Source organism: Staurois parvus, unplaced genomic scaffold (genome assembly GCF_062004578.1).
Source record: "Staurois parvus isolate SC_StPar_1 unplaced genomic scaffold, SC_StPar_1.0 ptg001065l, whole genome shotgun sequence".
Taxonomy (NCBI): Eukaryota; Metazoa; Chordata; class Amphibia; order Anura; family Ranidae; genus Staurois; species Staurois parvus.
The window spans coordinates 2,094,701-2,108,051 of record NW_028318861.1 but is presented as its reverse complement, the minus strand read 5'-3'; the positions used below and the strand labels follow the sequence as shown (position 1 = coordinate 2,108,051).

General features: G+C 43.4%; 1 protein-coding gene across 2 annotated transcripts in view; it reads left to right on the top strand.

Annotated features, from left to right (window-relative positions):
• The first annotated feature begins 861 nt into the window (after nucleotides 1–861).
• Nucleotides 862–13,351, top strand: part of CDK7 (cyclin dependent kinase 7) — a 39,822-nt gene continuing 27,332 nt past the window's right edge. Inside the window, exons 1-3 of one of the 2 annotated variants that reach the window (XM_089658379.1) lie at nucleotides 862–1,079; nucleotides 5,387–5,446; nucleotides 9,289–9,322. In XM_089658379.1, the coding sequence (XP_089514505.1) occupies nucleotides 888–1,079; nucleotides 5,387–5,446; nucleotides 9,289–9,322 (286 nt within the window). In that variant the 5' untranslated portion in view covers nucleotides 862–887. The remainder of the gene's footprint in view (nucleotides 1,080–5,386; nucleotides 5,447–9,288; nucleotides 9,323–13,351) is intronic. The other variant, XM_089658378.1, reaches the window with a different exon arrangement.

Sequence of the window (13,351 nt, the reverse complement as noted above, 5' to 3'; positions counted from 1 at the left end):
AATGGAGGAACTTGACTGACCTACACAGAGTCCTGACCTCAACCTGATAGAACACCTTTGGGATGAATTAGAGCTGAAACTGAGCCAGGCCTTCTCCCCCGACATCAGTGCCTGACCTCACAAATGCGCTTCTGTAAGAATGGTCAAACATTCCCATAGACACTCCTAAACCTTGTGGACAGCCTTCCCAGAAGAGTTGAAGCTGTTATAGCTGCAATGGGTGGACCAACTCAATATTGAACCCTACGGACTAGATTGTAAGCTCCGCGAGCAGGGCCCTCGAATACTTCTGTACTGAAACGTATTGTAATTGTACTCTCTCTCATTATATTGTAAAGTGCTGAGCAAACTGTTGGCCCTATATAAATCCTGTATAATAATAATAATATGGACTAAGACTGGGATGCCATTAAAGTTGATGTGCGTGTAAAGGCAGGCCGACCAATACTTTTGGCAATATAGTGTAGATCGGGCCAAAATGAGGGACAAAGGAGCCGGAATAAGGGACAGATGGACTTTGTTCCAAACCAGGGACAGTTGGAAGCTATGCCTGTTGTTCATATTCCAGCCCATTCACTTGAAAAACGTTATCAGGTACAAAGGCAAGGAATCTGTTAACTATACACTGGGGCAAATCTCTGGAACAAAGAATACAAAGCAGCGTCGTTCAGCCGACTGTAACCATAACAACGGTAGCTTGCTCCACACGTGGCCGCCCACCGGAAGTGTCCCTCTGAGCTGACGCCAACTGTTCTCTAGAGGGAACCCGGAACTTCCCCCCCGCACATGGCCCTGTCCTCTAGTCCTGGGTTAGACATGTTTTCGTAGCCAGAATTTAAAACGTTTGGCAATGTTAAAAATCTTCAGAAACATGGCCGCCTCGGTGAATGTGTGGGTCATGCGGCGCTCGTATTTCTGGCGGAAATAGAGCAAGGGGGTGGGGCGTGGTGTTAAATGCCGGCCTTGTCAGGCAGGTGGAGGCAGAGCTGAGGAGAATGGAGGATATAGGTAATAAGGGGATGGAGGTGAAGTCCCGGGCCAAGCAGTATGAGAAGTTGGAGTTCCTGGGAGAGGGACAGGTAAGTGCTCACAGAATATGTGGGGAGACACCAGATAGGGGGGCAGGGTTGGGATAAAGAGTCCCTGCCATTCTCTTAAAGGTTCTCTCTGTAGTTTTCTGCAAGAGAGAGTTATTATCCTCTCCAACAACCCATGTCTTCTCCTCAGCACTGTAGGCGTATAGGTATAGTCCACTTGTGTTTCGTGTTACCAGGGCCAATGTAGGTGGTACTCGGGCCACAGTGTCCATATTGAACATAGCACAGCCTAGTAATGCAGATCCTGGTCAAATCTCAGGCTTGGCATGACTGCACTTCCTGCCCAGCCGCTGCCCTTGTCACACAGGCAGGCGCAGCAGCTGAGGCTCTTCAGTGATGCAGAGCCTATTAGAAGTGCAGGTTCAGGCGCACTGAGCGCAGCCCTGGCTACCACCACACCTGCCTGGGTGACAGATGGAGCAGCCAGGCAGAATACTCTGCTCAGTGATCCTGAGCCTGCAATCTGTACAGGGTCAGGGCTAGTTTACACTTGTGATGTGCCCTCTGAAGAGCAATATGTAATGTGTAATGGTTTGCTTTTCAGGGGTGATCATGTAGCTGGGAGGTGATATGTCTCCTCCTGTCTGCTAATTTAAAGTGGTACTTTACCCACAACAACTTGAGAAAAATGTTCTTTGCTATACTGAGTGTGTGCTGTAAATTGCCCTCAGCATAGTTCCCGTTTCTACCATTTTGCTGAAGCCCAGAGCCACTGAGCAGCAGTAAATCTATAGGCTGTCAGCAGATCGGCCTCTACAAATTTCAGCAGTGCTTAAAGAGGAGTTCCACTCACCCTGTCAAAAAATAAAAGTCAGCAGCTACAAAATCTGTAGCTGTCGACTTTTAAAAAACAGCCACTTACCTGTTCCACGGTGTGTCCCCCACAGCCTGATTCACTGGCCGTTCTGTATTCTAGGAGGCTGGCATCTTCAGTGTGGGCACCCGGCTGTGATAGCTTTCGGCTTCACAGCTGGGTACCCACTGCGCATGCACGAATAGCGCTGCGCTTCCTGAATGGTCTTGTAGTCTTCTGGGACCTGTCATGTGTCCCAAAAGACTACAGGAAGGGAGGGAGGGCACCCTCCGTTTCTGATCGCCTAGACAATTGGACCGGAAGTGGGAGCGGGTACCTGTCAAATTCGGGTACTTTCTCCCACCCCCCAAAGGTGCCAATCGTTAATGGGGAGCGGGGGAGCAGTCCTTAAAGCGGAACTTCCCCTTTTGGGTGGCGCTCTGCTTTAAATATAGAGAGCAACTGAGCATGTGCAGAGCAGGCTGAGACAGTGTATTATTGGATTTTAACTCCTTACTGACTGTGCTGTAGCCAAAAGATGGCTACAGCATGGTCATCCAGTTCTGGGAGGGTGTCCATGCATGTCCTCCCAGGACCCCACCCCCTGGGGCGCACATTGGTCATGGTCTGTGACCATTGTGTCTTTTGGACACAGCTGATCACAGATCGGGGTAAAAAGCCAATCGCAGCAGCCCCTTACCATGTGATCAGCAGTGTTCAATTACAGTTGATCACATATAAACAAACTTGCCAGTTATTGTCAGAAACTAAGAAAAAACTTTCATCTTTTTTCATTTGTTTAGCAAAAAAAAAAACGGTGGTGAATAAATACCACCAAAAGAAAGCTCTGTCTCAAACAAGCAAAAAAAAAAAGATATAAATTTCATATGGATACAGTGTTGCATGACAGCTCAATTGTCATTCAAAATGCAACAATACTGAAAGCTGAAAATTGGCCTGGTAAGGAAGGGGGTAATGAGGCTGCACTGATGGGCAGTGATAGGCGGCACTGATGAGGAGGCACTGGTAGGTGGCACTGATGGACATTGACAGGTATCACTGATGGGCACTGAAAGACAGCACTCATATATGGCACTAATAGGTGGCACTGAAAGGCAGCTCAGATGGGCACTGATATGTGGCATTGATGTGTACTGGCAGGCACTGATATGTGGCATCGATTGGCACTGATGGGGCTACACTGATCATCAGTGCTCTGATGATCAGTGTAGATGTCCCCTCCGAGTAATGCCGATTACCGTCTCTCCTCTCCTCACAAGTTGTCAGTGTGACAGCTCGTGAGGAGAGAAATGCTAATAAATGGAATTTCCTTATTTACATACGATCAGCTGTGAATGGACACCGCTGATAACATGACCGAGCCGACATCTTTGGCTCTTTCCGTTGATCGGTGATCCACTGTGTCCCAGGGACACAGCACACCATCGATCTCCGCACTGCGTTCCCCCGGGGTCACGCATGCGCAGTTAGAGTGGGATGACGTCATATGACATCCTCCCAGAATGAGAGAAGCGCCTTGCGCCCGTCATTTCCTTTATATGGCAGGCAGGAGGCGGTAAAAAAGTCAGGTGGTGGGAACGGGTTAAGTTGTAAACCACAAAAAACTTGCTGCATTTGATATCTAGAACAGATCTGTTTTTTTCTAGTGATATGAAATAAAAACAAATGTGAATCACCACAGTGAACATAGACTTCCAGGTGAACGCTCACCTTCTCGCTATGTTCACTGTGGTGATTCACATATATTGAAGATTTACTGCACTGGGATTTTGGCTGCAATCACCAGCAGGAAGATTTTTCACTTATTTGGATTATTTGAAGAATTGCATTTATTTGTATATTTTATCATCTTTTGGGACTATCAGTCACATTTTTGTTTGTATATTTACATGTATTGATGCATGCTAGCAGTGTGACAATTTCATTTGTTTTTAGTTTATTTTTTATGTTTACACACATAACATGTGTTTGTAGCAGCTCATCTATTTATTATTTTCATTATTTGGCAGCTCACGATTTTTTTTTTGCCTTTTATTATAATATGAAATAAGTCATAATAATAATCGCTAAACTCCTGTGAGGAAGGAGTGGGGACATGGCTTACCAGCGCTGTGTGTTCCTATGCACGCACACAGCCCAGATCAGGAGCCTCCCCCATAGATCATGGCTTGCTAAGGGGGTACTTGGAAAAAGAATTTTCAGACCCTGTGAGCGAGGGACACCAGAAGAGGAAAGGGACTACTCTGGGCAATATCATAACATCTTTTAATATTTTAGCACAAAAAAGTTACCTTTAGTATTTCTTTAAATTTGTCAGTAGAGAACTGCATTCTTGCATTGATGGCCATTGGAAAGGGACATCCTTAGATTGATGGTCCGTGAGGAGTGCACCCTTAAAGTGGTTGTAAACCACTTTTTTTTCTTTTTTTTAATTATGCGGACAGGTAAGGCTTCTGTCATAAATGCTTCCCCTGCCTGTCAACTGTAATGTACACTAAGCTGCCCATGCCCAGGTCAGTGTGCATTAACAGCACCTGATCTGTGCTGCAATGATGTGACTCCCGTGTTCATGCGGTGGAGTAATGTCCTCATGGCCCAGCCATTCAAGCAGCCAAAGGTACTGAACCTGGAAGGAAGACTGGGCAAAGATGGAGGTGACACTGCAGCTCTGGAGGGCACATTATGACCGGTATGTCTGTCATAATGTGCTAGTATGTGGTGCATACTAGTACATTATGAAGTAAACCTGCAGGGGGATGGGGGCGATTTTTAGTTTTTTAGTTTTTTTTTTTTTGTTTTTTTTTTTTTTTTTTTTCTTCCTGTGTTTACTACAGCTTTAATTTGGTGATCAGTGGAAAGAATGCCGTATTACAGGGGTGGGTAACTGCAGCCCTCCAGCTGTTGTAGAACTACAAGTCCCATGAGGCATTAAAACTGACAGTTACAGGCATGACTCCAAAAGGCAGAGGCATGATGGGACTTGTAGTTCACCAACAGCTGGAGGGCCACAGTTGCCCACCCCTGCCGTATTACATTGGTGTGGTGTCCCTTTATATTGATCACTGTTCATGCCATTGGCTGTGCTAAGTGACATCAGTGCGGGAACTATACAGGCAGCATCAGATGAGAGATCAGTCCACTACTGCTTAAGGAACCCAGCTGGAGAATGGCTGACCTAGATCATAAGTTTCTCATTTATCGCAAAAACAAACCTGTGGTGATCAAAAAAGATGTGTGGGGGGAAAAAGATAGAAATTTAGTTTGCGTACAGCATTGCATGACTGTGCAATCACCAGTTAAAGTAGCACAGTGCCGAACTGCAAAAATGGCCTGGTCATGAAGGGGGTAAAATCCTACAGAGCTTAAGTGGGTATTGTGTTTTTGTTTTCTGGTCTTCTTCCCCCTTGATTTATTTTCTCCTGTTACTGAGATATCCGATTTCATACCAAAGTGCATTTTTTTCCTTTTCTTTTAGTTTGCTACGGTCTACAAAGCAAGAGATAAGATCACTGATAAGATTGTTGCAATAAAAAAGGTTGGTGTGGTTGTATTCTTGTATACAGTATAATCAGAATATTATGTGCAGAATAAATGTAAAGTGTTACTAATCCCACAACAGTAAAATCAATCTGTATATACAGTAAAGCATGCTTGTTATACTCACTGTGGAACCTAAGGGGTTAATCCATTGTGTAAAAAGGCCGTTTGATCCTGTCTTCTCTGTTCCCCTTTTTCAAGTGACCACCTCTTATCTCCTGATAGGACAGACTGAACCATAGGCATTTTGCACGTGCTCAGTTTGGTGTGTATTGCTAGAGACGTTTTTTTTTTTTCTTGGGAGAGTGCATGTGATCAGCACAGGGCCAATCAGCACTGTCCAGACAGAGGTCAGGGGTTCTGCATCCTCCTAGAGCAGAAAGAGAAAATTCCTCCTACAAGCTTTAGCTAGTGCTTGGCTGAACACTGATAGAATCCACAAGACTGCTCTAACTTCTGATGAGAAAAGGTATGTAGCAGTTTATATTTACTAAAATAATTGCACTTCCGTGTACTGTGGGAGACCAGATATAGTGAATGCAGGATCCTGGGTTTAGTAACACTTTAAATTGGATGCAAGGTTATGTTGATTGTTATCATGTATCCCACAAGGTGTGTAGTGCCAGTAAAGATTGGTATTATTTTAACAATTGCTAGCAATGATCGTACCTAAGCTGCAGGGATGTTCTTCAAGGAAACCACACAAGAAGCATGGAGGCTTCTATTCTATTTCTGGCCATGCTAATTGCCTGGCTGTTGTGCTGATTATCTTCAGCACTTTAAGTCACTGACCCTCAGCAAGTATTCAGATGAAGGCATCTCACTTTTCTGAAGTACTGAAGCCAGTGTGTCAGTATGGCATAAACATTGAAACCTTTTTCATAGGGTCCTCAGCAATGACAGCCCCTCATATCTATCACATGATGTCCCCCAAAAAACACTGTCAGGAAATGGTTGCTAGCTTGAAACTTTCTTGTTCCTCGTAATAATGATCAGCTTACAACCATTATTCATGCTGAGCTGACAATGAAAAAGGACTTGCCGCTGAAAAACTATTGGAAAACTCCCACTGTACCAGATCCCGGAAAAATCTATTCACACAAAACCGTGGAGAAAACATCCTGTTACTCCACAAAAATCAGACCTTACAGGTACAATATAGGGTGAACAACATTCATTCTAAGAAAATAGTGTTTTTATATCTTTAAAAAGGATGTACAAAATCGCATAAAAACCTACAGGAAAGGACAGCACAAACGTTCGTGTTGGCCCGCTTTTCACACATACTGCTCTCCAGGTCCAGTAACTATATAAAGTAACCTCGGCCTGGTGCAGGTAATCTAGATCCCAATGTATGGAAAAAGCCTACTGTTATTACCTCCGTGCCTTTCACTGCCAGGTGTTTGTGGCTGAATTGAATCTAAAGCCATTGAAAGTCGTCCGGTTCAGCAGGTACCGGCTGAGATTCGATCTATGTATGGGCAGGTTGATTATACCCAGATCCATTGATCGGCATGGGTACAACATGCAATTACTGCCAGAGGCTATAGCCGCTAGCTGTAATCATTATTTTCTGCCTGCCGGGAAGGCTACCTGTGCCCCCAATTCTGAGGTGCCAGGTAGCATGACATCTGTTGAAGGTTGGTATGTAAACTCTGATCTTCCACTTCAGGAAAAGTAAAAAAAAAAAATACATCTGATTATGTGACTGAACTTCAACACTTCTGATAGCTTTGTATCTATATTAGGGAGGGTGGGCATGGCAGAGTGGTCTCTTATGACAATAAACCTAATTAAAAGCATACCGGAGGCTTCAATAAGTGTAAAGCACCTCTGGAATTTATTATAAGACATTTGCAAGGTCAGTTTAGGTTTACAGAGTATCATTGGAGCTGAGTTTCAGGCTCTCAGCTATGCAGATTTTTACCTGCTCCCTTTCTGGAGGGATAGGCCCCACCTCCATGCCTTGCTGTTCATCAATAAGGCATCTTTCACAGCGAGTGTGAGACAGCAGGGCCAGGCTCTCAACCATGGGAGCAGGATGCAGCAGCAGTTACAGTGGTTATAAACCCTTCGATTAGTGACCCAACTTAATCTTGTGTGACTGGCCTCAGGTGATGCACAAAGATTAAACAAATCCTCCGACATAAGTTGTACCTGTTTATCTGCAGCTCTTACCTCTACAACTGCTTAATGTGCAGAATTTACACAGCTTGTATGAGCTATAGAAAGTGGGGGCGGGGAGCTGAAGTTACACTCAGAGCTCAGTGAGCAGAGCTGGGAGCTGATTGCAGGGAAGGGACACACCCCTTTGCACACAGGAACAGAGCTGAGGCTGTTAATCATGGGCTGTGTGCTGGAGATCCCTTCACTGTCACCTTTTTTCTCTTGGTGTCAGAAAAACTTGTCAGTAGTGACTCATACAGATGGAACAAGGCAGCAGACAGAAATTATATTTAGTACTCTGAATTGCAACAAGTACACACTATAGAGGGATATCTTTCTTCATATTCCATGTCTGAGGTTTACAACCACTTAAAGAAAACTGCAACTCTCCAGCAACTTAACCCATTGACACCAACCCCACTCAAATTAGCGGCCTCACAGAACTGGGCTTTTTTCCGTGGGGCCACCAATTTGCATACCTGCCTGCCTGTTGGGGGTGTGCCGCATAGCGTGCTCCCAATACAAAGACCAGGGTGTTGCTGAGAGCCCCAGGTCACCTGATTATTGATTGGCTAACAATGATCAGTCACTGTGGTGTCTGTCTGTCTGTCTGTCGTAGGATTTACCTTCAGTATTGTCACCCTTGAACAGGAAGTGTTTTTGTCAGGATTACCAGGTGAAAATAAAAGGGGGGTGGCGGAGCCTGAAAAATGAAAATTAATACAGTCACCAAATCTAAGGACTGGCAAACGGCATCCTTCTTCTTCTTTTTTTTTTTTTTTAGGGGGGGGGGGGGATGTTGGATACGTAGGTTCAGTACCATATATGGAGGCACACTTTAGTTTACTTGTATGTTTAATAATTGTAAGGCATGAACATGTTTTATTTCATTTTAGCCCATTTACCTGAAAAAGGTGCATATTGGATTTCTGTACATCAGCTAATATCTGGTTTTATTGGGATTGCCCTGGTAATGGGTACGAGGGGAGGAAATTAGGCGGGCTTAAAGCAGAGAGAAAGCTTATACTGGTCATCACCACTATGATAATCACTAGAGCAGGGGTCTCCAGACTTTCTAAACAAAGCCAGTTTACTATCCTTCAGACTTTAGGGGGCCAGACTGTGGCCAGTAAGAGTAAAAATGCCCGGGGTCAGTGGGAGTAAACAATCATTGGTTTTCGTGGGAGGAATATTGCCCAATTGTTGGTATCAATGAAAATAAGTGCGCCCTTGTTGATATCAGTGGGAGCAATTGAACCCTATCATTGGTGTCCGTGGGAGGAATAGTGCTCCATCATTGGTGTCCGTTGTGGATGGAATAGTGCCCCAAGGGCTGGATAGAGGCAAGCAAAGGGCCATATCTGACCCCTGGGCTGCAGTTTGGCGACCACTGCACTAGATCATTGGGAGATGGGGCAGTTCCAGAGTGTTGTGGGGATTTCATGTTTTGGGAAAATGTTGTCACTGTTCTTTTGTGCTGCCATTTAGTAAAGCAGGTATTGATGGTTCTTTGGGGTTCACTTTTCTACAAATCTTATGCCAAGGTTAAGTAGTATTCCTCTTTGTACATTTAGCTGTTAGGTGGGAACACTTGCTAATATCTACATTTTCAGAATAAACTGGTGTATACCTGCATGAGATATGAGTAATGTTTATTTTTGTTCTCTCCTGAAGATTAAGTTGGGTCACAGAGCTGAGGCCAATGATGGTAAGTTTATAATTTTATTTTAGTATAGACCTAAACTTCCAATACCTCTCTTCAATACCCACCCATGTTATTTATGAATATCCACACCTCCTATATGGCAGTAATTTCTACATAGCTAGCTGTGGGTTGCAGCATTGTGTGCTTGTTTTGGGTCTGTAGCCAGACAGTCAGGCGTTTGAAAAAGTGGTTAGCTAATGATGGCTGTCTATATAGCAGTGGTCTCCAAACTGCGGCCTGTGGGCCAGATGCCGCCCTTTGCCAGCCTTTATCTGGCCTTGGGACACTATTCCTTCCAATGATATGAGGCACTATTCTTACCACTACTAACAGTGGGGAATATTAATTGCCACTGACACTAATGATGGGGCACTATTCCTCCCATTAGTATCAATGAGGGGACACTATTCTTTCCTTTAGTATCAATGATGGGTCACTATTCCTCCCACTAATACCAATGGTGGGACACTACTCCTCCCCCTACTGTCCATCAACCCTGAGTCCATATTTATTCTCACTGATGCTGGGCCCCGAGACATTTTCTACCCCCACTGGCCACAATCCAGCCCTCCTACCCCCACTGGCCACAATCCAGCCCTCCTACCCCCACTGGCCACAATCCAGCCCTCCTAAAGTCTGAAAGATGGTAAACTGGCCCTTTGTTTGAAAAGTGTGGAGACCTTTGCTATATAGCGTTCTCTCAACATAAATGTCCTAGAAGTTGAACATATGCAAAATACTTTTGTCTGGTCTTGTTGCCAAAAAAATGGGCACCAGGGGGAGGGGCCTGAACATTACGCTGTGAGCTGGTGAGGTGTAGGAGCTCCAGACGCTGGCTTTATGGAGGCTGACTAAACTGAGACCACTTAACACCCCATAACTGGACCGTACCAGATCCTGAGGGCCAGTGCTGTGGGTGTACCCGCGTGGTTTTGTTTTTTTTTTGTTTTTTTTTTTTCTTCTGCTTCTGACCCACAGAGTGTGTGTCCAGTCCTGCTCGGTCCCACTGGCCTGGGCAGAGAGACATGCCCATGGTGCCGGCGCTGTATCAGGCTCTCTGGTCGCGCTGGGGCTGTGGGGAGGTCGGTGGTGATGGAGAGCCCCCCCTGGGGAGAGGCGTAGTGAAGGGGCAGGTGCTGGGTCCCTGGAGCTACTGTCGGTGAAAATACCTGGGGAGTGCGGAGGAGTATGGAATGAGGAAACCCCTGGGAGGACTGATCTTGGAGGGACCCCAGGAGGTATCGCTGGCTTGATCCATACTTGAAAATGAACCCCTCAAATCCGAGATTTTAAATATCAACGTTTCAAAGGTAGAGATGCTGTCCCTGCAAGAAGACTTTCCATTTACATGGAGGGAGAGGGAATTGGGTTACCTGGGAATAAAGTTTAACTCCTCAAAGAATTTATATTAAGTCAACCACAGTATATCCCATTAATAAATGAAATTAAGGATGAGTTGAGAAGACTCTCAATGGGCTGGGTCTCATGGATGGGTTGTCTAAATATGGTTAAGATGGTGATAGTCCCAAAAATCCTGTGTAAGTTCCAAATGCCCCCAATATATCTACCAGGATCCTTTTTAGGATAATAAGAAAATTGATACTGAGGTTTATATGGGCTAATAAGAAACAAGAATTAAGTACAAAGTTTTATGTAACAACAAAGAGGAGGATTAAATCTGCTAAATATGAGGAAGCATTATATGTTGGTGATATTATCACGGGTGGTAGACTAGATATACAATGCACAAGAGAAAAGTTGGGTTGAAATGGAAGGTATTTTAAGTAACACACAATTGGAGAGGATTATTTGGATTCCACAAAAGCTTTGGGTTATAGATGAAAATGGTAGCGCATTGACACTTGAGGTGTTGAGAATATGGGATGGGTTGCACAAGTCAATGGGCTGGAAGTACAATTCACTTTTGATGCCTGTAGTGGATACAGAGTTTTTTCCCACCAGGGAAAGACAATATTTCCAGGAAATGGTTTAAAGATAGAAATGCTTGGTTAAGGGACATAATAGACAAGGGGAAGTTATGCACTTTTCAAGAGTTAGAGTAAAAAAGATTTATTCTTTACATTAGATGAATTGAGATATTACCAATTGGGACATTTTGTCTCAACGCTCCCCCAACCACTGAGGATGCTAGAGGACATATGCTTCCATTTGAAAAAATGTTGAGTTCTAAGAAGGTATATAAACAAACATGTAGCCTCTAGGATATATAAGACCCTTTATTGAATTGATGGGATCTGAAGCTCTGTTATTCTTTGAGAAATGGGAAAGAGAATTGGGTACAAAAATGAATGGGCTACAGAAGATTAAAATGTTTAAGATAATGCACGGGGTGATAAATATGAACACCCTTGAAATGAATTATAAATGTTTAACCAGATGGTATTTCACACAGTGTGGCACATAAACAAAGAGTAGAAATTTCACCACTATGTTGGAGGGGATGTGGGGTGAGTGGGGCAATGGCACATATATGGTGGGACTGTCCAAAAATGCAAGTGTTTTGGCAAAACCTAATTCAATATATACAGGAGATTTTTGGGATAACTATTCAGAAGAACCCGTGAGAGTGCCAATTTTATAGGTCAGATATGTCAGTGAAACAATATAAAAATAGTATATATCTAATTAGCACGGCAAAAGGTCTAATCCCAAAATTTTGGCAGATACAGGACCCTCCAACAATGAGGGCATGGATAAATAGGATCGAGTATATAAGATGGAGGAGCTATACCATATAGATAATGATAAAATATGTAGAAAGGATTGGAGTAGGTGGTATGATTTTAAGACATCTGAAAAATACCTCGAAGTGATGGGTGCTTTGGTAGTAGAGTTGGAGAATTTTAAACTGAATAACTGGACAGTTGAAAAGTAAAGAGAAAATAGGGTTTTGGTAAACTGGGAAGGAAAGAGATGGAAAGAATTATTTGGACAGGGATAATTTAATGGGGGGGGGGGGGAGGAAATGGGGGTAATGAAGTTACTTGGAATATATTTTTTTGATAAATGACATATCGTTGAACCGTGTATTGAAATAAAATTTAATAAAATATATAATTAAAAAAAACCCTTTTGTCTGGTTGTACAGACTTTGTATGGAGATTGTATATATGATTTTTACCGATGCATGTAAGACACGAAGCAAGTATCTAATTATGGGACAGTAATGAAGCGCAGTGTTCTGACCCTAGGGATGGTCTAATTGCTAGGGAATCTTCAAACCTTCACATTAGACACCTTTTAATTGTGTGCTCTAGTTAATTTTTGAAGAATTTTAGGATTGTCATGTAAATACACATGTAACCACTAGATGGTGTCTTATTGCTATGTGCTGATTGGGAACCAAATTGAAGCTTTGAAACTTTTTTTACCCATTTTGTTTTTTCTTTGTTGGTTATTTCAAGTTCCTGATACTGGCTAAGATTGATTATGTCGTTTTAGTCAAGTTTATATGGTCTTTGGAATTGCCATTTTGCTCATCTCTGGTGGCTCAGGATGGGAGTGGGCTCCAACATAGATATTAAAGGGGCACTGTTCATCTGAGTTCCCAATGTATTGTTACACTTTTATTGCTTGCATTAAATGCTACTACATTAAATGGTGCATCACAGAATAGCATTAATAAAAATTCATATTCTAGGACACAGGTGTCAAACTGGCGGCCCTCCAGCTGTTGTGGAACTGTAAGCCACAATTGAGGCGTTGCAAGGTTGACCATTATTAGCATGATTCCCAGAGATAGGCATCATGGGACTTGTAGTTCTGCAACAGCTGGATGACCATCAGTTTGACACCCCTGTTCTAGGAGATGTTTTAATATGGCCTCTTCTGCTATCGCATTGTTTTTGAGCCCAATAAAACTTTGATCAGGTATGGACAGAAATATAGGAATGGTGTGTGTCTTTTTTTTTTTTTTTTCTTGGTTTTGTTTTGCTTTTTGCCATGATGCTATTCTTTCTTCATATTGGAGTTCAGTTTAGGGCTGGTTGCGCGTTAATGCATGCTATAGAA